The sequence below is a fragment of the Trachinotus anak genome, unplaced genomic scaffold (assembly GCF_046630095.1).
Source record: "Trachinotus anak isolate AG129_WGS33_773 ecotype Australia unplaced genomic scaffold, CSIRO_AGI_Tana_v1 ptg000028l, whole genome shotgun sequence".
Classification (NCBI taxonomy): domain Eukaryota; kingdom Metazoa; phylum Chordata; class Actinopteri; order Carangiformes; family Carangidae; genus Trachinotus; species Trachinotus anak.
The window spans coordinates 11,796,057-11,819,121 of NW_027273879.1; the positions used below are offsets into that span (position 1 = coordinate 11,796,057).

The 23,065-nt window shown below is 38.5% G+C and overlaps 3 protein-coding genes across 4 annotated transcripts in view; 2 read left to right on the forward strand and 1 right to left on the reverse strand.

Annotated features, from left to right (window-relative positions):
• Positions 1-1,064: 1,064 nt before the first annotated feature.
• Positions 1,065-11,963, forward strand: plgrkt (plasminogen receptor, C-terminal lysine transmembrane protein). The gene is made up of 5 exons (XM_071465701.1): positions 1,065-1,221; positions 1,622-1,723; positions 9,091-9,221; positions 9,830-9,939; positions 10,432-11,963. The coding sequence occupies exons 2-5, from the start codon at positions 1,643-1,645 to the stop codon at positions 10,557-10,559; spliced, it is 450 nt and encodes a 149-aa protein (XP_071321802.1). The 5' UTR covers positions 1,065-1,221; positions 1,622-1,642; the 3' UTR covers positions 10,560-11,963.
• A 306-nt stretch (positions 11,964-12,269) lies between these two features.
• Positions 12,270-13,987, forward strand: rln1 (relaxin 1). The gene is made up of 2 exons (XM_071465700.1): positions 12,270-12,811; positions 13,307-13,987. The coding sequence occupies exons 1-2, from the start codon at positions 12,616-12,618 to the stop codon at positions 13,666-13,668; spliced, it is 558 nt and encodes a 185-aa protein (XP_071321801.1). The 5' UTR covers positions 12,270-12,615; the 3' UTR covers positions 13,669-13,987.
• Positions 13,988-14,336: 349 nt separating this feature from the next.
• jak2a (Janus kinase 2a) overlaps positions 14,337-23,065 on the reverse strand; it is a 32,937-nt gene continuing 24,208 nt past the window's right edge. For both annotated transcript variants that reach the window (XM_071465692.1, XM_071465693.1), the window contains exons 14-24: positions 22,160-22,287; positions 21,896-22,034; positions 20,796-20,947; positions 20,131-20,281; positions 19,804-19,937; positions 19,005-19,194; positions 18,563-18,687; positions 18,042-18,214; positions 17,698-17,815; positions 17,322-17,435; positions 14,337-16,609 (exon numbers count right to left, since the gene is read on the reverse strand). In XM_071465692.1, coding sequence (XP_071321793.1) covers positions 16,502-16,609; positions 17,322-17,435; positions 17,698-17,815; positions 18,042-18,214; positions 18,563-18,687; positions 19,005-19,194; positions 19,804-19,937; positions 20,131-20,281; positions 20,796-20,947; positions 21,896-22,034; positions 22,160-22,287 — 1,532 coding nt within the window. In that variant the 3' untranslated portion in view covers positions 14,337-16,501. The remainder of the gene's footprint in view (positions 16,610-17,321; positions 17,436-17,697; positions 17,816-18,041; positions 18,215-18,562; positions 18,688-19,004; positions 19,195-19,803; positions 19,938-20,130; positions 20,282-20,795; positions 20,948-21,895; positions 22,035-22,159; positions 22,288-23,065) is intronic.

The window sequence follows — 23,065 nt, forward strand, 5'->3', positions numbered from 1 at the left end:
TTTTCTCTTTGGTTGATCAAGTCAGAACTAGAGTAAACAGGATTCTAATTCTCCCACAAAGTTTCTGTGGTATTGTCCCACCTGTAGAAGAGCAAAGTTCATTCAATCCATCTGATATATATAGTATACCACTTAGCTATGCAGCCAACAACATTTCCTCTCTGCTACATGTTAAATAAATACTATATTTTCACTGTATGACACTTCTGAATATATCTGAAATTACTTTACAAAGTGATTTTATATAAGAAAATGTTCAGCTTAAACTGGCATAAGTTACATTAAAGTACCTGAAAGTACTTAAAGTAACAATATATACACTGTCACTTGAAAGGGGTAGCAGTTAGATGAGATAAATTTATGTTAATGCAGAGAAAACCAGATATAATGTTGTGATGTACACTCTTGTGATCCAAAGTTAAAATTAAGGTGTAACACTAATATTTTTGTACATTTTTAAATCAATGCATAGGCAGTGACTCACTCACTTATTTTAAGGTCCAATTCAAAAACATTTTCATAACATCATACTTCTGAAGCTGACATGAATCGCTATTTTGCAGAAAAAAAAAATACCTTTAACAAACAAATACAAAAAAAAAAAAAAACTATTTTAAAGAAACACTTAAATTCATGTACTGCATCAGAAGTTATTCACTTGGACCTCTGAGGTACCCACAATGACCAACAGGGAGAGCTATTACTCAACTCACCAGCCTGCAACCATTGCTAGTGAGAAGCATTATACACTGTGACACCACTGTGTGTAAGCTGGGCCTTTCTCAGCTCCACTTTTTCACTTAGAGCAGAGGCCTGTCCATAATTTGGTGACCTCCTTTGAATCATGAATGTGATTTGTCCCTGATGAAAAATCACTCCTTTGCTTGATACTCCTTTGCTTTATAATGAGTTCACAATGACGTGTTTTGATGGTAAACTATAGTATAATGGCCCTGTCATATTAGTTTTGAAATTTGCAAAGAATCCTTTTTACCTAGGACAGCTATGGTGTGTTTTGTGTTTTATTTTGAAAGCCTGACCGGATGTGCAGTGTTTATTTGTTCCTGCTGGTGGCACATGTTAATTGACGAAGGAAGTTAGCTGCTCACGTCGGTGCAGGACTCTAGTTTTGACAGAGATATGCCCTTGAACCCCTGCTAGCCCTGCCTTTGTGACCAATACCATCATTTTATTTAGCTTATCATCTTCAAAGTGCATTAGGTATGTAAAGCTTTCATTTCTAGTCAGCCAAGCCGCCAGTCGCTTAATATCAAGTTTAACATGAGAAGCTATCTTATTTAGGAATATTAGCACATATTGTTAGCTAAAAGCACAAAACCGTGTGTCAAGTCGTTTATCCTACGTATTACTAACTCCTGGCAATACATAGCAAAATGTGCATGTCAGGCAGTGTCAGCATGTAGTTGTGAGACTAAAAGAAGCATTGAAGTGGAGCACAGATGCAGACCATGACTGTTCAGTGTTACAGTGAAACATTGGAAGTAGTGCCTTTACATCCTGAACCGAATGAAACCAGTCATAGCTCCATATGTGGATGTAAGTTGGGTGATGTTGCCCCATGTTGAGACTGCAGCATAATTTTGAGTAACTGTGTCTGTAGGTCAACAGGAACAACGCCACCATGGGGTTTCTACTGTCCAAATCCATGGATGCAAACTTAAAAAAGCAGCAAGAATTCATGCTCCACAATTCACGGCTGCAGGTGAGTGGAGATGTCATTTGCAATGCTTGAATGCTTCACCTAAAAAAAAAAAAGAAAAAGAAAAATCCAAAATCACTGTTTCAGTTGGTACTGTATTTATTTTTTATCATTCTTATTTTCATAGTTTGGTTTATTTGTCTCATGGTCAGTTCCTACACTTTTACTTTCTCAGTGTTACTTTTACTCTATTTTAATTGACACAGCCATGTATTTTTCTTTTATTGCTATTTCATATTTAATTTTAGTTGTCTGCATTTATTGTATGTCTGGACCTTGGCACCATTGAAAATGAGGGTTCTCCCTCAGAGGTCTTAAATGAATATATGTTTAATCAATTACCATACAGCAAATATGGGGCTACATAATATCCCAGCCTAATCCAGCAGTCATAGACATGAACCCAGTCTACATGGACCAGAGCTCTGGCAATTTGGTCCAGAAAACAGACTCTGGCCATCAGATTGAACTGCCCTTTTCATCTTTTCAACCTGGCTTTCTTTTTTCCTTAATCACAGTGTCAAAACCAGGGATACAAGGTTTAGTTTGAATCTCGGCATTTCCATTTAGAGATTTTATTGCACTCATTATTTTTTTGTTTTTTTCTTTTAAATAAAGGATTGTGTATTTTCCTCTCCTTTTTGGGGCCAATTTGTTGTGATTTATTCGTGCCTGGAAGCCGCTGAGCAGCAGGTGGGATGTGTGACTGTCATAACACCAATGACATTATCCGACTCACACCCAGGAGGTTTGTTGTGTTGTCTGCCCCTTAATTTTTTGATGCTCTCGCAGCTGTAAGTGTGGTAGATGATGACTAATATTATTCAGTGATGGCAAACGTTTGGCAATTGAGTTTCAGAGCACCCTCATTTGGGTCATGACAATGACTCACAGGTAAATATTATGTACATGTTTAAGCATTGGTCTACATTGTTTCATTGACTTAACTTCATAGAGATAGTCTTATATTTGTTATTCACACTCAGGATCATTTTTGTGTACAAATGAATGAGACATTTCTCATTTTACAAATTGTCAGTCGGTCTGCTGAAAATATATTGATAACTTATATTTTAATTTTGATGAATACATTTAACCTTTCACATCTGAATAAAACATGGATGACTTATATTAATAAAAAAAAAGCTTCAGTGTCATTAAGGGGCAAAAACTGCCTGTAGCAGAAAATCATTTTTCAGTTTTTTTCACATTCAACATTCAAATTGTATTTTGACATCACCAAATTTAATGAGGAAGATTGACCCCAGCAATTTCAGAATATCTATGAAGCATCACTGTTGCCTCCCATTGCATTAAGATGTCAACGATGATTGCTTGCCAGTGTTTTCAAGGCACATCAGTCATAGCTAATTGATCCTTGCCATGCTCTTGCCTTGTGGCCCTTTAAGTAAAAGTCACTGGGCATTGTGTTTGAATCACAAGTCCATCTTACACATTACTTGAAAATTCACAGAATATGGGTTTGCTTGTATGACGCATGTCTTGAGGATAAATGATATTTTAAAATAGGTCTTGATTGATAATAATAGGGTTGTGCTTTTCATTCATAGTCATTTAACTTGAGTGAGTTGGAGTGTAAAGCAGGTGAGCAAAGACCTTCTCAAAAGGTTTTTGATTAGATTTATTTAATTAATTGGTTTTTCACCACTGCAATCACTTTATCACTTTCTACAACTAATGTAAACACCAGATCATAAGATAAATAAAAACTTTGTTCCTTTAGCCCTTTTCAAAAACTAATCTAAACAAAGCCCAAAAAAACCAAAACAAACATATGTGGATTTAGTAAAACAATAAACGGAAAAAATGTCAGTAAAATAGGTGGGATAGTAAAATAAAGTTAGAGGGTGAATTTGTACACAGCTCTCAATTCTACAGATTCTGATATTCTGACATTAGCTAATATTTCCTGTAGCTTTGTTTGGTTGGGACGAAAGGTAAAAACTTCTGGTCAGATGATTGTTAAAACCCTGGAACCTACCACGTACAGATGATGCACAAATACATAAATTATTTTGTAAACAATTACAGGTCATTTAAGACTTAGACAAACGAGTGTGGCCATAATTTCTCTCTCTCTCTCTCTGTGTCCGTCTCCCTCTGGTGTACTTTTTCCCCTTCTTTCAGTATTCAGATCGTGATGAGTTATGTGTATCAATTTTCCAAGTATTGTCCTGCTCTGCATATGCTTGCAGATTTTAGGAAATGTCAGTGAATTTCCCACCTATGTTTCAGCTTTGTTCCTACCTTGTCACCTTTGTGGACTCGTTGCAGCTCATTTCTTCCTTTCACTTTTTCTTCACTACCTTTTTCAGTTCCTGTCTCACAGTTATCTATTGTTTGTCGAAATTTGCCCCCGAATCTATTTGGTCATCCCTTGTGATTTCACCAGGAAACATGATGTTGTGTACTTTGAAAGTACACGTAGGTAAAGGTTACATAATGCTGCCATGTCATCTTGGTAAATAATTCAGTTTATCATACAAAACCTCACAGATTTAGTTTTAGAAAGTATTATAGCTGCTCCTTTTCACAACATGTAACAGTTGTTTGGTGCCTTGTCTTAAATAAATAAAGGGGGTTTTATAGAGACAGATTTTTTTTTAAATAAGATATATCATTTTGGTATCAATACTAAAACTCAGTGTTTGTATCTACAATGGCGTAGGAAATCTTGAAATAATACCCTGTTTCCAGTCATGTCGACAGAAAGCAGAACTTGTCTGGCAAGCTTGATGCAGATCCAAAATCTGTGATTTTGACCAGATATTGAGTTGGATGTTAATAGTAGCATTCATGTTCACATCTCTGAGGTTTGAAGTGGATTTAGTAGCTGTGTGTGTTTGTGGTTTTGATGAGTTTGTGGCAAAGTAGCAGATGCAGCAATAGATGGCAGTAGATGAGAATTGGCTCTTTGATGCTTTGATGTAAGAGGAGTGTAGGTGGGACCCACCAGAGAGGGCGTTGAGTGTCCGGATGGTGGAGAGCTTCTGCTGGCAGAGTTTATGATTGGAAAATAATGTAATCTTCATTATCAATTAACCTAATGCACATGTTGAGAGGTTAATTTGAATATTGGTGTCTTGCTATCACATGTGAACCAGAGACCAGCATTACAACAGTGTTGGGGGTTCATGTGTTCTGGCATTTAACAGTCAGCAGTACAGTTTTGTGTCCTGTTACTTATGTACATGTTAAAACATCTGTACCATAGTTAGCTTTGAGCTAGTTAGCATCCACGATCCCTCAGAACAACATAGAACCAATATATGACAGCACAGCATTAACAAGCTAACAGCAACTTGTTTCAACACATGAATGTGTTTTTTGTGTCATTTTGTTGATCTGAAAGGGTGCGTCTTGATCAGTCAATCTCCAACTCCTGGCCCAACAGAAAAACAAATGACCAATGACAGCTTACTGTGTGTGTTTCATCCCATCCATATTTATATACTTATTATATACTTATTTGCTACCTAATTGTACTCAGATTATTCCCCCACTTTGACAGTTTCCATTTCTTTTGAACTTATCTCCAATGGAATAGTGTCCCCTCTCTTTATAAGAAATAAGAGGGTGACTCAAAGGGATGAAATAATAGCAGTGACAGGAATTGGGTAGTTTCCAGATAGTTTATGATCAAACATCCAGTAGATCTAGTCTTCTTCCTGTTTTCTGACCCAGATGGGAGAAGGGATGACTTCATAAAAGGTGACGTCTCTTTAACTGTCACCAGAAACTGTCACCAGAAACCCGCTCTTTCACATTTATATTATACCCCCTATTACACATTTTTTCTCTCGTGAAGACCACCTCTGGGAATGGACTGGTAATTTCCCCTTGCTGTCCTTTGTTTGGGATCTAATCGAAACATAATTAAATTCTTGACTCACCTGCTGCTTTTGGTTTTTATTTGAACTTTGTCTAATTTTAATGAGGCGTCTGTGTGTTCACTATTCACTACCACAGAGAACAAAAACTGTTCCTGTCAGTTCCAGTTCACTTTATGCTACACAGAGTCTATCTCTTGAATATCTAACACTTACCACTTTGAAAAGTTTGTGGCTTCCTCCATTCTGGAGAGGGTAGTAGTCGTAGTAAGCTTGGTTACAGCAGTGGATTCCAAATGGTAGCTAGTTTCACAATGATCGAAAGTATCAAAATGCATAAAGAAACTTGTGGACAGAGATTCATACCTGTTTTGCTGGGCTGTGATGGACTGATGTCCATGAATGTCTTCCCAAATGTGTTTAAATGTGTTTTTTCTTAAAAATTGTAAATGAGCATATTTGTGATGAAGATGCTATATAAATAAAGTAGCTATTGTAGGTTTTAGCCACCTATATGGGTAAATGGACAAAACTGCTTTTTATTGCGCTTTATTTACCTTGGGTCATTTATCTACACCACCCGACTCATCTATCTACAGGGGCTAAACATAAACATACTATGCCAACTGCTGGGCTCAGCAGGTATTACACCACAATCTCAGTGCTGACGTTTGCAATAGATGAGCAGTAGGCTACCAGACAAAGATGAGTGCATCACTTTACATCCCAACTACAAAGCAGACGTGCAGATTCTCAGGGAGTTGTGACGTTTGTCTCAGTCCATAAAGGAGAAATTGTGTTCACTTCTGCTAAATAACCAGACTCATGAAAATGTGACCTATACAGTCCGTCGACAGAAACTACAGCTGCTGTAGATAAACTGTATGTTATGTACAGGTACTACGAGTTGTGTTTTAAATTTCAAATTTTTACAAATTTTGATTGATCTCTCCATAATGAGTCTAAGAGCATACTTAAAAACCATGTTAAATTTAAGGCTTGATTGTGTGTAATTGTCACTTATTATCATAAGTGCTTTTTACTGGACCTTTTACCTACCTGTGATGTCTCAGCCTCATTATAACTTAACCCTCCTGAGCTGTTTTCCTCATTTTAGGCCTTTCCTTCTCCTCTGTGATTGACATTTATTAGTAGCCAAGCACTCTAGTCAGCAATCACCCAACTTAATAATTCTTCACATGGTCACAACAGGAGAACAAATGACGCCATGCATTCACCACCAAAGGTATTTGATTAGTGAATTACTGAATTTTCTGATCTGAGATTTCCTCACTGGTAACAGGAGAAATATAGGATGCAAAACTTTATAACGCAATTGAAGAGTGATGAATCATATCAATTATTTTATTAGATTTTTTTCACCTGAGAGACAAGACTCAACATTTGGATCTGTTAGCAAACACTTTCCTGTGTACACAAGTATGAGTCTATGCATGTATAATTACAATAATGAATTAAGTAAAGACATTTTGTGTCTCTTGGCTTTTAAGACTCCAATAACTGTAACTTAAAAGACACTGACACCAATACAATGAAAAAAATGCAAGCTTTGTCAAAACATGGAGGTGCAGTAGAGTTCCAGATAAAACTTTGGCATGTTTCAGGGGTGATGATAGATATGTGAAATCATTCCTAATCACTTTTTCATTGTAGAAATATGGAACATTATCAGTCCAGTTATATAACTGATGGACACTTTTCTGTCAACTAAAACCTGATGACTTGTTGCCAGCATGGAGACAATTTCTCATGCTCACTCTGAAGCCCTGAGGGAGGGGTGACTGCTCATACTTGCCATCATTTATCCTGCTTGACAAGTTAAACACATTTGGTGCTGGGAGTTGGTGAATATGAAGCCAACTCCCTCATAAAACACTGTCTTCTGTTCATTTTCTCGTCATCCTCAGTTAAACCCCAATTCTTCCTCAGTACCTTGTCTTTGCACACTGTGTTCAGGGAGCTCAGTTCATTACATTGAGCTTTTTTTGTATTTTGAAAGGATGCAGAGAAGCTTGAATTTCAGCAGCAGCCAAAACTGAACATAATTTTTAATTAATTTTTAATTTAATTTTTAAAGAAATCTTTACAGTCAGTGCAATAATTTGCAATGCAATGTAAAGCTGTTACTGTGGGCAAAATGTATGAAGTGCATATTGTTTGTATAATGCTCTATAAAATCATTTACAGTCTTCTTGCAATTATTGTAGCATGTTAAGTATAAAAGTTTTTTTTTATTATTTATTCATTTGCTCAACTTCATCTGTTTCTTTTATATGCCAACCTCAGAAAATAGACATTTGAAGAGGCGAGTCTCCATTAGTCTCTGTTTAACAGGCCCAACCTATTTAATTTCATTCACTTTAGCTTCAGTGCTGCGTAATGTTCTGCCATTAACACACATATACAGAACTGATCGTGAATATGGGCAAAAAGTCACAAATCAAAACGCCGCTTCTCTGACATGCTATAATTTATGTCCTTAACTTATATTATGGACTCAATTGAATGGCACCTTTTTGCTCTTTTTTTTAACCTTTGCATCATCAGTGAGTTAGAGTCACTTTCTCGTTAAGTGGGAACAAAGGCTCATCTTTGACACATTCACTTTTTGAGGATAAAGGCTTTTTAAATGAGAATGTCACTCAGTCTCCTCAATAGCAGTTGCTATGCAGGAAGCGTAGATTTGTGTGCATGTAAATGTGATTGTGTGTCAAACAGGAAACGGCAGACAAAAGACTCGTCTGACTGAAGTGCTGCAGCATGGATACAGCGTGTCTGAGACCCTGTCTTTGCCCCCCCCAACTGTCTCTGTCATTTTAATGAAAAAAACCTGAGAGCAGATTTAATGTTCAGAATACTTCTCTTGTTTCGTATTACTTTGGTTTTTTTCCAATATGATATATATGAAAACGTCCCCGGACTTCTGCGTTGTATGTTTCACATGCCCTCCTTATGCCAACACAAGTCATAAATATTAACACTTTATTCTTTAAATAATGTGATAATGGTGTGGCGGCCAGTATTCTTTTTTCACTGAGAAAAATAAACTGAGACTGAGATAAACACATTACCCCTTAAATTTGGTTATTAAAGAAATGCAACTGGGATATTTACTGAGACATCTGTAATGAGACATTTTAAGGTTAGAAAAATAAATTTGTCAGTACTTTCTACTACAAACTATATAATGAAGACACTGTTTCTAAATTACCTTAAACCTATATTGGCATTTCTGGTAGTAAATGCCAATTAGAACCAGACATGCCAATTACTATTAGTAATTTAATTTGTTTATTTGTTTGTTAAATTTCATGTTATAAAGTTGCACTTTGAGAGGCACTAGGCAGTGTCCTTATTTGGCTTTAAAGGTCTTTTATATCTGATGACGTCTTCTCTGTCCTTTCTCTTGTGTGTGTGTGTGTGTGTGTGTGCGTGTGTGTGTGTGTGTGTGTGTGTGTGTGTGTGTGTGTGTGTGTGTGTGTGTGCGTGCATGCGTAGATGGAGCGTCAGATCCTGATGCAGAACCAGATGAGGGAGAGACAGATGGCTTTGCAGATTGCCTGGTCCAGAGAGTTTCTCAAATACTTTGGCACTTTCTTCTCGGTGACCGCAGTGGGACTCACTGTAGGGTGAGTTTTGAACAGCTCGTACAGGTCACCTCAGAGGATTTTTGTTTTAAGATAAGATTCACTCAGTGTGACCTGTTTGCAGTTTTCAGTAATAATACACAGCGAGTGAACAGCCTGTACTGGCCCGTACATGACAGCTGTGAAGTGTGACCTTCACTGAACTGAGTCTTCACAGCTTCAATATTAAAGTAATCACACTTTGTAGTCCAGTGGCCTTTACTGGTGTAGCTCTATGTGTGACGGTTTTGGAAGTGTTAGATACAGTTGTCACATCAAGCTTAACTATGTAGACCTTTAAGCTAAAAGCCACAAGCCACCTATAGGTGGCACTATGGCAACATGACACATTTAAATAGCTCAAGCTGGGTCATTATGAGTCTGACTCACAGACTTCCTGGATTTATGTCTTACGAAAATTTTAAAAGGTCAACATAATGGTCTTCTGCGTACTGTGTGCAACTTGATGCAAATAACAGATTCAATTTGTGTTATTAAAATATAACAGTGTAGCCTAAATGGAGGTATGTGCTCTCTGAGTGCTGTTATTATCTTTTTATCACATGTTGACAGTGGAAAACATCAATATTTTCTTCTCTTTGTCTCTTCAGTGCTGTTAAAAGAAAGAAACCGGTCCTGTTGGCTCCCATCATTCCTCTTGGCTTCATATTTGCCTACCAGATGGACAGCGCTTATGGGACACTTATTTACCGTATGAGAGGTAAACTACACAGTCATCATCAGTATTATAAGTATTCACCCCAATAATTAAAGCTGTACTGTTGGCCAGAAAAAATAAGCTTTATCTGCTTCTTTCACATTTGTCATAAGGTTTAAATTACAGTGTAATTTTATGGTAAAACCATTAACATAATTATTTAACACTTTTAAATCCTAATTCTGATTTATTGACAGCAGATTAAAAAAACTGCAAATCACCTTGAAGGTTTCCACAAACACAACACGAAAAGCAACTTGTTCCTTTTGAAGATTCATGGATTTCAGACGTGTTTACTTCAAAATGTATATCATTACACTGACACCCGCAATTATCATAAAAAGTTGTTCAAAATAAAGGTATTTATTGTAAAGATTCATCCTGATTTCTGATTCAGAATTACATCAGCATTGGTCAGGCTGAAATGATTGGTTTCACAGACCTCCATTTGCCACATTACAACACATTGTATTTGTTCTTCCGTTATACCTTTAGGGGAGGCTGAGAGTATCTTGGCGTCTGAACATGACCGTCTGGACTTGCCTCTTGGGACTCCAACCTTTGATAGCATAGAGAAGGCCCGCCGCGCTAAAAACAGCCTCACCTCCTTCTTGGAGAAGTGACGTGTTGGATATTTGAGAGAAAATCAGAATCGTCCAGTCAGTGCATTCACCCATGCGGCTTTCACATAATTATGAAAAAACAGTCAAATACCATCTGCCTTTTTAAAATGATTGAGTCTGTGGTTTGCACTAATTCTCTATCATGGACCTCACATCAATTAGTTTCATTATAAATAAATATAAAAGTAATGATGGTGCTGTTTTTGTGATTATTGTTTTTAAAGATGCATCGGCAGCCAAACTATGAATGAGATACTTAATAAAGCAGATTAGCTGATGCAGAATACCAGTCCAAATACTTAATTAGTAATACAGTGCTGTGATATATCATTAATATTTGTGTCAGTTAATGTATGTTCAAACATTTTAATGTGATTGACTCAGATACCATGGTATTCATCACTGTTACATCATTGTATTCTTTCTTCAAAAGCTGCATCAAGTAATTTTTGACAACTAGAGAAAAACTCACAAAATAAACACAGTCACGTAAACTTTTAAGTCTGAGACAGTGGAAACCACTTGTAGTGACCACGTCTGCCCTGGTCAAATTGATCCCTATAAGCAGATAAGTATTATAACCAAATGTTTTTCCTCAACTTTCTCATGCTGATTATCATCTAATTGACTTCTGTATATTTATTACATGAATATAAAGTAATGAAACCGACAGCTTTGCTATTTACTGATTTAAAGCTGAAATAATATAAACTGTGCTGTGGCGTTCTCCTGCTCCAAGCCTCATCTGAATGGTCAGAGTGAATGGATTAGTACACTCCACTCATGAAACACACCTGCTGCTGTGAGGGAGCGGGGACAATAATTACACACTGTAAAAACGCATGAGCAGAGCAGGAGTGGGAGGGCACAGTTACTCACTGAGCTACAGCAGTGAAGATATCATATGGCGCGCAAGCACACATACACACTAAACTTACAATATACATTTTTTCATATATAGTCATGCATGGAAAGACCCAAATTAACACTGTGCAAACTATGTGATTACGACAAGCAAATAATGTAAACAGCATTTGTACAGGAATGATTCTGTCCCAAGCTTTTTCAATCACTTGTCAAAGCTTTTTTGCTCAAACAGACTGGATTACCAAAGCAGCTAAAGAGCAATCAAAATGTAATTATCAAAAATGACTTAATGGGGCTTTGTTTGTAAAGATTCTTAATGCAGCAGAGACAGATTCTCATTGCTCCAAACTATGTTACTAAAAGCTTTAGTTAGTATCAGTAACTTTTCTCTGTATCATCATGGTCATATTAATTGGATGTAAAATATTACAAGGTGCTGATATTTAAGCAGTATGTATTTAGAATAATTGTAACTCTTGTTTGACATCATTGAAACTATATTTGTGAATTCAATAAAATGAAATGTTGCAAAGAAAATCATCCTTTGTGACAAGGTGTTACTTTGATGCAAAACACAGAAGTCAATAACTTTTTTCTTTAGAGATGGACACAGTGGTAATAGAAGCCTCAACCACTTACAATGTTTTCCGAGTGAAATGTGCAACATGCCATACATGCCTTTGTTTTGTTTGTCTCAGAATCACCGCTGACACTAGTTGTTTTCTGAGCTCAGATAATGTGCGTGAGCAACTTCAAATAAAATTATTCCCCCTAATATTACTTCAGCAAAGAAATAACTCCAAGTACGTCACTGTCATCAATCTGAATGACGTGTGTGTGCGCGTGTGAGGGAGAGGGAGGGAGGGGGAGAGAGAGAGAGGGGGTTGGGGGTGAAAGTGTAGGTTGATGAGTGAACTAGTGACTCGGACTATAAAAGCCTGTGTCCACTGACCAAGAGGGAACAAGAAGAGGAAACTGAAGTCTGCTCTGAAACGCAAGACAGACAAATTGAAGCATATTTTGCAACTCGAGTAGACTCAACAGGCTGCAACAGAACTCTCCAAACAGAAAACACATCAGAAAAAACATCAAGGAAACCAGCAGATCAGATCTGAGGTGGAGCACAGCTGACCCCCCGCTGCAGCGCAGACACAGCCGGCTCCTTCTGGTAGTTTCAGGACAAGTGAAGATGCTCTGGAGATTGACTCTTGCCGTGGCTGTGGTGTGTGTCGGTGGCATATGCAACTGTGTGGAGGCTGACGTAATGAGCAGACTGTTTGTACCGAGGGACTACGGGGTGAAACTGTGCGGGAGAGAGTTCATCAGAGCAGTTATTTTTACCTGCGGAGGCTCCCGGTGGAAACGATCCACAGAGGGGGATTTAGGTGGGTTGACATTATTACTTATTATTTCCATTATTTGCTTAATATGTGCATGTTTACTGAACAAGTGTACAAATCTACATTTAACCAGTTGAAACAAGTCTTTATATATATTCTGATGTAGCCCAGAAGTAGTGGGAGAAATTGATTTCTGAGACTAAAGAAGATTAAAGAGAAGAAGAAATGTTCCACAAAAACTATAATTGATTGTTTTCTTAGTTCTTAAGTTTCTACAGATAGAACATTAGATGGTATGTTGTTACACATCAGGTTAGGCTGCCACGAACACATTTCTGTTTGACAGCTGATTGGCAGAGCCTCGTATTTCAGCACCATGGTTAGCTCATGTTAATTGTTAATTGGACATAAAATGAAAACCATATTACTGTCATTCCTCTGTCGTTAGTCCTGCTTTGATGAATGATATACAATAACATTTACATTCAAGTCTTGTCTGTCCTTGCGGTACTCATTCATCAAACTTTTCTCTTTCTCCAGACCCTTTCCAGTGGAGTCCTCTCAGCGGTGTTACATTGGAAGACAACCAGCACACCTGGCAAAGTGGGGCAGAGCTCACAGATAACCGCTCTCCTACCCAGATTGCCTCCTCTTACTCCCTGGCAGACCTCCTGGCTCTTTATGGGTCCGTAGGAGGGAGGTGGCGGCAGCAGCAGTCGCTGGGTGACCCGGCCCCGCTGGAGAAGTCTCAGCAGTCCATAGTATTAGGCGAGCAAGATGGTAGTCCAGCGGCAGCTGACTGGCCCATACCGAGTAAGAAGAAGAGGAACTTTTCTCTGGGTGTGGCAGGGATGTGCTGTAACCAGGGCTGTACTAAGAATGATATTGGACGCTTGTGCTGAGGCGGGGAAGGGAGGAGGAAGAGGAGAAGGGTTGTGTGGTGGCAGAGGGGTCATGACATGAAGGTGGTGTGATGGACAGTAATAAACAGTTGTAAAAAGATGTAGGAAGAAGGAGAACAAGTTCACAAATGTTGTTTAATAGGCTGTAGTAAGCTATTCCCAGTCATGTGTAATTGCAGACTTCACACCAACTTCATGTCTCTGATAATTTATATATATCTTCATATTTTGTTCAAAAAGAAAAGATCCTGTTCTGTGTGTACTTTGTCACCCTTCAGCATCCTTGACAATAAATTTTAAATACTGTGTTAATATGAAATGTTGAGCTTATCGTTTATTGTCTACAACACATGTTTATATAGGTGGAAAGGATTTGGAGCAATCAACAGCCTCCACGTTCTCGCCTGCAGACTGACTAAACTACGTTCATACTAGCACAGGCCAATATCACACATTAATGTCATTTAGGCTGCGGTGAAAATATTGCTGCCCTCTGTTCCCATTTACTGTCAACACCCCGAGGATGTTACTGAAAAACAGTGGATTTTATTTTCTTTTAACTCTTCCTGACGCATAAATGACCCTCTGAACAAAACACGATACCATTTTATGTGCTTACCGAAAAGCAAGCGACATTTAGGTTTTAAGAAAAGTACAATTCACATGTCCATAGTACTGCAGTATGTTTAGTTTAATAAAAAGTATATACACACTTGGAATACACACCTCTACATATGCATCTCGATATATACACATAAATGTATTAAAGGCAGCTGCATGTGGCCATCAGATGACAAAACCAGGCTCAATTTCTTTCACAGAGCAACACACTAAATATGAAATAATAGAACGAAGAACCACACGTTTAACCTGTTTTTTACCATCTGTTTTTTTCTGAATCTATTTGGATAGAAAATGATACACATTCCACAAAATACTCATTTGATATTACACAGCAGTACATATATATCACCATAATAGATGTATGAGTAAAAAAAATATTAAAAAATAATCTTACTCAAAGCAAATACAAACTCATCAGACTCATCCTTTGCAACATCTTTTGACATGTTTTGTGTGTGTGTGTGTGTGTGTGTGTGTGTGTGTGGCTTGACTTTTATGGCATAGAATAATCTTGGAGAATGATTGATTTTGGGGGTTTTTTTAGGTTTGAAAATTAAAAACAAAGATGCTGTTCCTCAAATTTGAGTTAGTCTCACCTTTCAGTCTCAAATCCCACACTTTAGTCAATAACATTTGGCTTGAAAAGTTGTAAACATAAAAAAAAACAAAATAGCACTGCATATTGTTTGCAGTTGACAGTGTAATGCACATCGTAACACATACTCTCCTGACACCCTCAAAAACACGCTCTGTGACATCTTTAAAAGGATGGAAAAAACAATGACATGAAAAAAACTCAGGTAGGTTTTAAATAAAAACACATTTCGCAACAAGCCACTGCAGAAAGTAAAAGCACCTCCCTTCATGACTTTCATCATGCAATTTTTTTTTTACATTAGGTATCTACAGGCAGATAGCAAAGCCCTTTAACATTGAAAAAATCTTAACTGTATTTATAAAATATATATTTACCCGTTAATAATTAATAACACAGGCAAAATCATTTCCCGAGCTGGTATCCTTCAAAAAATACTGTATGAATCCATGATATGACCCTACTGTACTGTCTACCCAGGTCTCACAGAGTTTAATGCGCAGTTATTGCTATCTCTCTGATATATTTTATTGGTTTCACTTTGCATTAAATGATGTAAACAAAGAACACGGTTTGTCTTAAGTTTGACCTCTATGTAGACAAATGGTGTATTTGTAGCAAACCACTGAAAGGCTGTTTCTCCTGTTGTTTCATCCACTCAGAAAAACACACAATCATCCTCAATGTGCAATGAATATCTGTAAAACACACGTCCACTGTAACAAAAGAAATCAGACTCCAAAACCACTTGTAGAGATCTTCATAGTGGGTCGCCTCATGACAGAAGTACAGCTGTGCTTCAGCAGTCTTAAAAAGTATCAAGCAAGAGTCTGTCTGGGCGTCAGCAGGAGGAAACCTGTGCAGTCCCAGTCATTCATAAAATTACCACACCTGAGCAGTGCAGTGAGGTTCAGTTCAGGTGGATTTGGCTCAGTGATGTGAAAATGGTCGGAAAAGTTGTAAGTTCTTGATTTCAGGTACAGTCAGATGGCTAACAGTCCCATGGTCTCTTTGGTTAAACAAAATCAGCTATTGTTCATTTTTTATTTTACAATAAATGTAAAAAGTATCAACAAAAGGCAGCTTATCGGTTGTCTATACATTTTTGGCACTGATATTAATTTTGAGACTTAAACATTCAACACAAGTTACTTTAGGTACAGAAAATCTTTGATTCATAAAAGTATTTCCTTTCTCCAGTCAATGACTGTCATCAAAAACACAGCATTTACAAATAACACAAAGACCATTATTAATCTCAGAATGAAATGTTCCTGAAGGCATCAGAAATGATCTTTTGTCTGGTGTCTGAGTCAGATGTAGTGTAGTATCTGATAACTTGTATACTCCATGTGGCCATAGGAAGAAGTGGATCAACTGCTAAGAAAGTGGATACTGCCGTCACTCCAACATCTTCATTTACGTAAACGTTAATTAGGCTGACAGGCAGGCTGAGCACCAAGAGGAAAAAAAACAAAAAAACAAGCATATTTCAGATCGGTGACTGCATTGCTGCCATAAACCCAGACATCACAGAGACATTCATTGTTCTGTTCAGGACTGATTCCCAGGAGTCAACACCTAACAGTTCAAAGGTTCAGGGATGAACGCCGCTCATCCGTCCTTGCTGTCTCGTACAGTCTCCACGCTGTGGATTAATGTCTTGAAAGTAGGCCGCAGTTTCGGGTCACTGCTCCAGCACTCTGTCATAATCTTGTGAATCTGAAGGAAACATCAGAAGAACATTAATGCAAAAAAAGAAAATATAACAGGGGGAATTAATGCATTAATGCCAGATTTCTAGTTTTAGAAGCAGCCAAGGTATTCGTTTTTAATTTCTCACTAACCATTGGATGGACTGCCATGTCATTTGGTGCGCATATCTATTATACTCAGCAGATGAATTCTACTGACTTTGCTTGATCCTGTGACTTTTCCTCCAGCGCCACCATGAAGTTCAAATTTGTGGTTTTGAGTGAAATGTCTCAACAATTATTGGATTGTTTGATATAGACATTTATGTCCTCGTCGTCCCCCCCCCCCCAGAATGAATTACAATCACTTAACCTTCTCTATATATTCTGACTTTTCAGAACAACAGGTCAAAATTTTTATTTATACACTAATTTGATTTATGACCAAATACCTGTCAGCCTCAGTTGCACTTTGTGTGGTAATTAGCAAATGATAGCAAGCATGGTAAACATTACTCCTGCCTAACATCAGTGTGTTAGTATTGTCATTGTTAGCATATTAGCATACTGACAATCACTTAAAAGCTGCTAGATCCAAGTTACTGCAATTTCTGAGACTGGTCTGTTTAATTTTACATACAAGCAGTGTATTTGCATTGCCCTCAACAGACAAATCACGGAACATTTTATTCAAACATTAACTGAGAAAAACAAAGTTAAGTATATATGTTGTTACTGACCTCCTTTGGGCAATTATCAGGAGCAGGCAACCTGTATCCTTGTTTCAGCAGGTCTATCAGATGGTAGACAATCATCTGACCCTGCTTTTCATTTCCCATCTTGTCCATAAACACCTGGGTAAGAGTGGTTGAGAGTGAAAATACCTTAGTAAAACTTTCAAAAATTCAAACTGCATTTCCTGTTTTTGAGTACATCGCTCTACAACGGAGCAGAGTGCTCAATCAAGTCATTTCCTCAACACTGCAGTACACACTAATTACAGGGCCATTGTTTCATAGCTCAGTTAAGTTAGTCAGACAGGTGTCAAAGTAATTAAGGTTATAAGAGGAAAATGGTTTCCAATTGCAAATGTAAAATAATAAAGAAGGGTGGTACCACTGGTGGGCTGCAGTTCTTGTCACTGTAAGTGTAGAGTTCGTAGAGGACAACGCCAAAACTCCAAACATCTGATGCCACAGAGAACTTGCTCTCTGTCAGTGACTCTGGAGCATACCTGAAAAACACCACAACACATGATGTACACAATGATGAACACATCTTAAAAAACAGGACTAAATGTTATATATATCATTTTTCCATGTGTGAATCATACGATCTTTATCATCAAACGTGTAAAACGGCAAGTAAGTGTCAAATCGTCATCCTCATAAATTTCAATCAACAAAAATATGAGAGTACTTTCTGAACCGCTAACAAACATGTGCAAGTGTTGTCCTCACCAAAAGATGGGACTTTCCCCAGGCTCTCTGACAGTATAGTACTCTTTGTCCTGCGGCAGCACCTTGGTCAGGCCGAAATCACCGATCTTCACCCTCATCTCGCTCTCCACCAGAATGTTTCTAGTGGCCAGGTCTCTGTGGATGTAACGCTTTGTGCCAAGGTAGTCCATACCCTGGAAGAAAGTAGTTCATTCATGGGTCATTACCATGTATATGGGTTATGAATATGTTCACACAGAGAAAGAGAACTGGTTTAATTGTGTACTTATTTTGTTAGTACATGGAATACACAATATGGCAGTTCACTGCCATTTTTGATACAATTTATACCATTTAAAACATTGTGTTTAAATGTATCAAAAAGACAAAGTTCTAGACCAGTTTGAACCTTGAACTCCTTATTTTTACATGCTACATGTTACAGTGGAGTCCAGCTCCGGGAATATGGTTTCAAATGTTCAGTACACCAGTATATGTATGTATGACAGGATGAACTTTAAAGTCTGTGCATCATACTACACCTTGCAAATCTGTGATGCATAGTGCAGCAGTTTCTTGGAATCAAAGTGGTCCTTGTGTTTGATGAGATAATCTCTCAAGCTGCCATAGGGGAGATATTCCATGATCAGCCGCAGGTTCCGTCTTCCTGCAGAAAAAAAAAAAATCTAGATTTATTTGTTTCATGGACAACATCATTGAAGCCCTAAGGCAGTGAACATGGAGACTGTCAAGATGTTATTAGGTATAACAAAATGTTCAAGGGAGGTAATATTAAATTATCATACATTAACACATGACAACATTATGTCATACTGTGTCACAAGTTTCCTTGTAAGTCCAGTATTAAGTAAAATTATACAAATACAGTGGTTTAAAACTGAGAGAAGGCAGCAGGATATAGGATCACACCCCTTGCTGTGATTTTTCTGACCACCATGTAGACATCAGAAGATGTGCTCATACCTGCACTGTAGCAGACACCTTTGTATTTGACAATGTTTTCATGGTGGAGGGACTTGAGGATCTCAATTTCCCGCTCAAAGTCCCTGAGGTGCTCGGCTGTGCTGTGCTGTAGTTTCTTCACCGCCACCACCTCCCCTGTGCTGTCCTGCAGGGGGTCGTACCTGCACATCTCCACACTGCCAAAGTTTCCCTGCAGCATGGGGTCAGAGGGAGAACACACATTCACAAACAGAAAGAAGTGCTATGATTTCATCTAGATCTCAAAAACATCTTAATATTGCAAAACACAAAATATAATTGGATGCATTCCCGTCAACTAGGATGGAATCACTGAGCTGGCTAATCACAAGTGGAAGAATTAGTTGCAACAGAAACCAATGTGCATTATCTACAGATGGAAAAATAGATTTTTTGTTTTGAGAAATTGTTTTTACCTCTGCCAAGGAGTTTACATTTTCACTTGTGTCTGTTTGTTAGCAGGATTACACAAAAAGTGCTGAACTGACAACGTAGAGGGATGGGGCATAGGCCAGGGAAGTAGACATTAAAGTTTGGGGCAGATCTACATCATTTACTGTAAATTAGATTTTTAGTCTTTCCTATCAAATTGTGCACAGTTGCTATCCAGAAAATATCATGAGAAGATAGCATAAAGCTTATAGGGCTCAGTACTTAAAACATGTGCACACCTATGGACATAATCCACATAGCTTGAAGGAAAGGAAAAAGAAAATGATTGTAATAAAGGTATCTCTACAGAGTGTCTGTGTCTGTGTGTGTGTATGTGTGTCTCTCTCACTTTGCCCAGCTGCTTGAGAAAAATGAGGTGCCTCTCCTCAAACTGGGCGGGCTCCTGGCTCTCAGAGGCCCATGGGAAACCGAAGCCTCTAGTCCTGTTGGGCACCATGTCGCTCTCCACCAGCAGCTCATAGTCTGCAACACGACAAGGCACACAAAGCCATTTTATACAAAATCTGGATAAAACCCTGGATGATTAATATGTGTGGGACCCATTAAATTCCCATGATCCTTAGATCTGTCTGCCAGATGTGAAGAGGAAGTCTTGACCTTTAAAAAGTGACAAACAGAAATTCACGTTTTTGTTTTTTTCAATTTGTCTTCCTACCTGGTGTGAAGAGGCTGTTGAGATCTCTGATAATTGCCCTGAAGGATGGTCGGTGTGAGGGCTCGTAGTCCATACAGCTGTTTATCAGATTGGCCAGCTCTGTCCATTTGGGAGCCGGCAGCTGGTGCCTGTCCTCGTAGAACAAGTTCTTCTGCAGAGGAAAAGAGCAAAAGTCAGGACCTGCATGTTTTCGACCTGGGTTGGAAACTGGTTAAGATGCTAAGGAGAGAGGTGTTTCTTAAAAGAGTCAAGAGTATGATTTAAATAACAATCTGTGCTTTTCATTAAAAAATAAAAAATAAAAGAGTTAATGGAATAGTTGAACATTTTGGAAAAGTGATCATTTGCTTAGCTTAGCATAGACTGGACGCATTTGGAAATGACGAGCCTGCCTCTGTCAAAAAGTTTTAAAAATTGAACATGCTACATCTTGTTTGTTAAATAGGTAAAATCCTAGGACGGAAAATGACACATTGTGGTTCTACACTGGCTTATTTGTTGTAGCTAATTCTCAGCTGAGAGCAGTGACCTTTTGGAGTGGCTGTGGCAAGGCACCCAGTGGCAACTCTATTTTTACTCTTTATTCAACATTTCCCGAAAATGCTGAACTATTCCTTTCACTCTCAATAAGTCAATACTCTCAGTGCATCCTTTGTTTTCATGACCTTGGAGCAATCCAGAGTGCTGAGTGGTTTGTCTCCTCCACTGCAGATCTCCCAAAGGGTAGTCCCGAAGCCCCACTTGTCCGTGGCTAAACTCAGGTTTTGGGGATTTTCAATGCACTCGGGGGGCACCCATGGGATACGCTCCACCAGTACTGATGAACAGACATGAAGAGAAAAAAAAAGAGAAACAAGATTGAATGAATATGAATGAATAATCCTTCTCAGGCCCAGCTCCTTCAGCCAATCGTGTTTTTCTATAAGAACGTCTGGAACACTGAACACCCTACCAACCAAAATAAGCAACTGTTCCTGTTACCACGCCTTCACTCAGCGCCTCAAGGCCTGGCTTTTCAGCAGTCACATGAACATTTTTAATCTACATTGTACACTGCACATTTTACTGATATTATTGTCCTATGTGCTGCTAACTTTTCCCATGACCTTTGCCCCTTGCCATTGGGGTCAGCATTGCATGGCTTGGGTATGTATGAATGTATGCATGGAATAGTTATTGATATTTTATTAACAACCCTCTAAGTTCTCTTATAACTCTATCTCACAACTCATTTAGCAAGATCAATATATTGATTCCTCTATTTTATTTCTAATTACTTTTTATTGCTGATCCCCATGTCAGTATGTAAATGGTGGTTTTGGTTGCTTCGTGCTGCATGGCTTGTGCTTTCATTTTGATAACCCTCTTTTTTGCTGCTGCTATCTTCTGTGGCGCCACTGTAAATTTTATCACAGTTTCCAGTTGCTTTGTATGGCCTGCATTTATGTTTTGATAACTCTCTTTGTTGTTGCTGCTGTCTTCTGTGGCATAACTTTAAATTTTATCATGTTGATGGTTCTTGAACGGTCTTGCCTTAGGACAGCAGGCTAACAATGGCACATTCACAGTAATGGAGCAGAAGTTAGGGATAGGGAATATGACAGTAGAAATTGTTAAATAAAGGTTGGCTGACCAAACTTTGTCCCCGTCAGCTACTGAGACAATCATACCAAAGGAAAACTATGTTGGTGAACATTATTCCCACATGGCATCACACTAGTGTGTCTTCTCACATCAGGACAGTACATGAAGCCATGAATCTCACCTTCTCTGGGCAGCACAGTGATGCTGATACCAGGGTCACCGAGCTTGATGAAGGGCAGGCTGCCCGTCTTGCGATCCTCCTCTCTGATCAGAAGAACATTCTTGGCACAGACATTTCCATGAATGAGGTTCTTATCCTCCTGTGTGCAGAAACGTCAGGAACAACATAAAATGCCTTGGTGTTAAGGTATTTCTTATTACATTTGATTTTAGTTTGACAGAAAACAGTGTGAGTGACCGTGTTTGTATATGTGAGTAGCCTTACCAGGTAGTGCATAGCCCAGGCCAGCTGCTTGGCCACTTCTAGCTTCCACGTGATGTTGACACAGCTTTTATTCTTTTTCAGGTAGGTGTCCAGAGAACCAAATTTACCATACTCCTGCACCATCATGTCTGTCAGGCAGAAGAGAGGGAGATGATTTTACTTTTCAAACTACAACCTGTGTTCAACATCACAGCACATTGTCATTTGACATAATTTGGAGATTTTCTTTATCTGCTCGTCTGACTTTTTAACCTTGAACCATTGCGCTGGTATTTTTTACCAACTCCTCATCCTCTTCTTCGTTGTGTACTGTGCTTTCAGCCTTATATCTTCCAGAAGATTCACTGGTGAATCATCTTATTTTCCGGCAGACTAGGCAGGGTTTAGTGCATTACTGCCTCCCACTGGTGTAGTTAAGTCATTGCCACTTTAGCTCTGTGTGGGCCCTACTGTTCAGCAAAGTGTAGTCATAATCCATATCGTAGGGCAAATTCATACCAGTGTACTGTCCATACCATTTATACAATCCACAGCTAACTGTAATGATGAAGAATAGACAAAAATCTAGGTCCTTTCTGCTTTCCCTGCAGTCACTCCTGTGAATGGTAAAGGTTTCCAGACACTGCTCTGATGTGTGTGGGCAGTTGCAGGTAGAGTAAAAATCAAGACTGCAGAGGCCCATTAGTGACTTGTTGAACCCTACCCAGTCTGGGTGGAAGGTCAGGGCAGAGCACATAACAAGTCAACAGGTCAGAAACCTTATTTCTTCTCTGTTTGATTCCTTGTATTGATTCCTCATGCATGTTAGACTGCCCATACAATCTGTTTTGTCTTGTTCTCAGCATCTTTCACTTCTACACAGATCTTAAAACTGCCATTTGATTGGTCAGGTGATTATAACCTAAA

Bases quoted from the DNA above. Each gene is read 5' to 3' on its own strand.
- plgrkt (XM_071465701.1), top strand. From the start codon at position 1,643: ATGGGGTTTCTACTGTCCAAATCCATGGATGCAAACTTAAAAAAGCAG. The intron at 9,222-9,829 runs GTGAGTTTTGAA...TTGTCTCTTCAG, and splicing joins GCAGTGGGACTCACTGTAGG to TGCTGTTAAAAGAAAGAAAC. The intron at 9,940-10,431 runs GTAAACTACACA...TTATACCTTTAG, and splicing joins ACTTATTTACCGTATGAGAG to GGGAGGCTGAGAGTATCTTG.
- rln1 (XM_071465700.1), top strand. From the start codon at position 12,616: ATGCTCTGGAGATTGACTCTTGCCGTGGCTGTGGTGTGTGTCGGTGGC. The intron at 12,812-13,306 runs GTGGGTTGACAT...CTCTTTCTCCAG, and splicing joins ATCCACAGAGGGGGATTTAG to ACCCTTTCCAGTGGAGTCCT.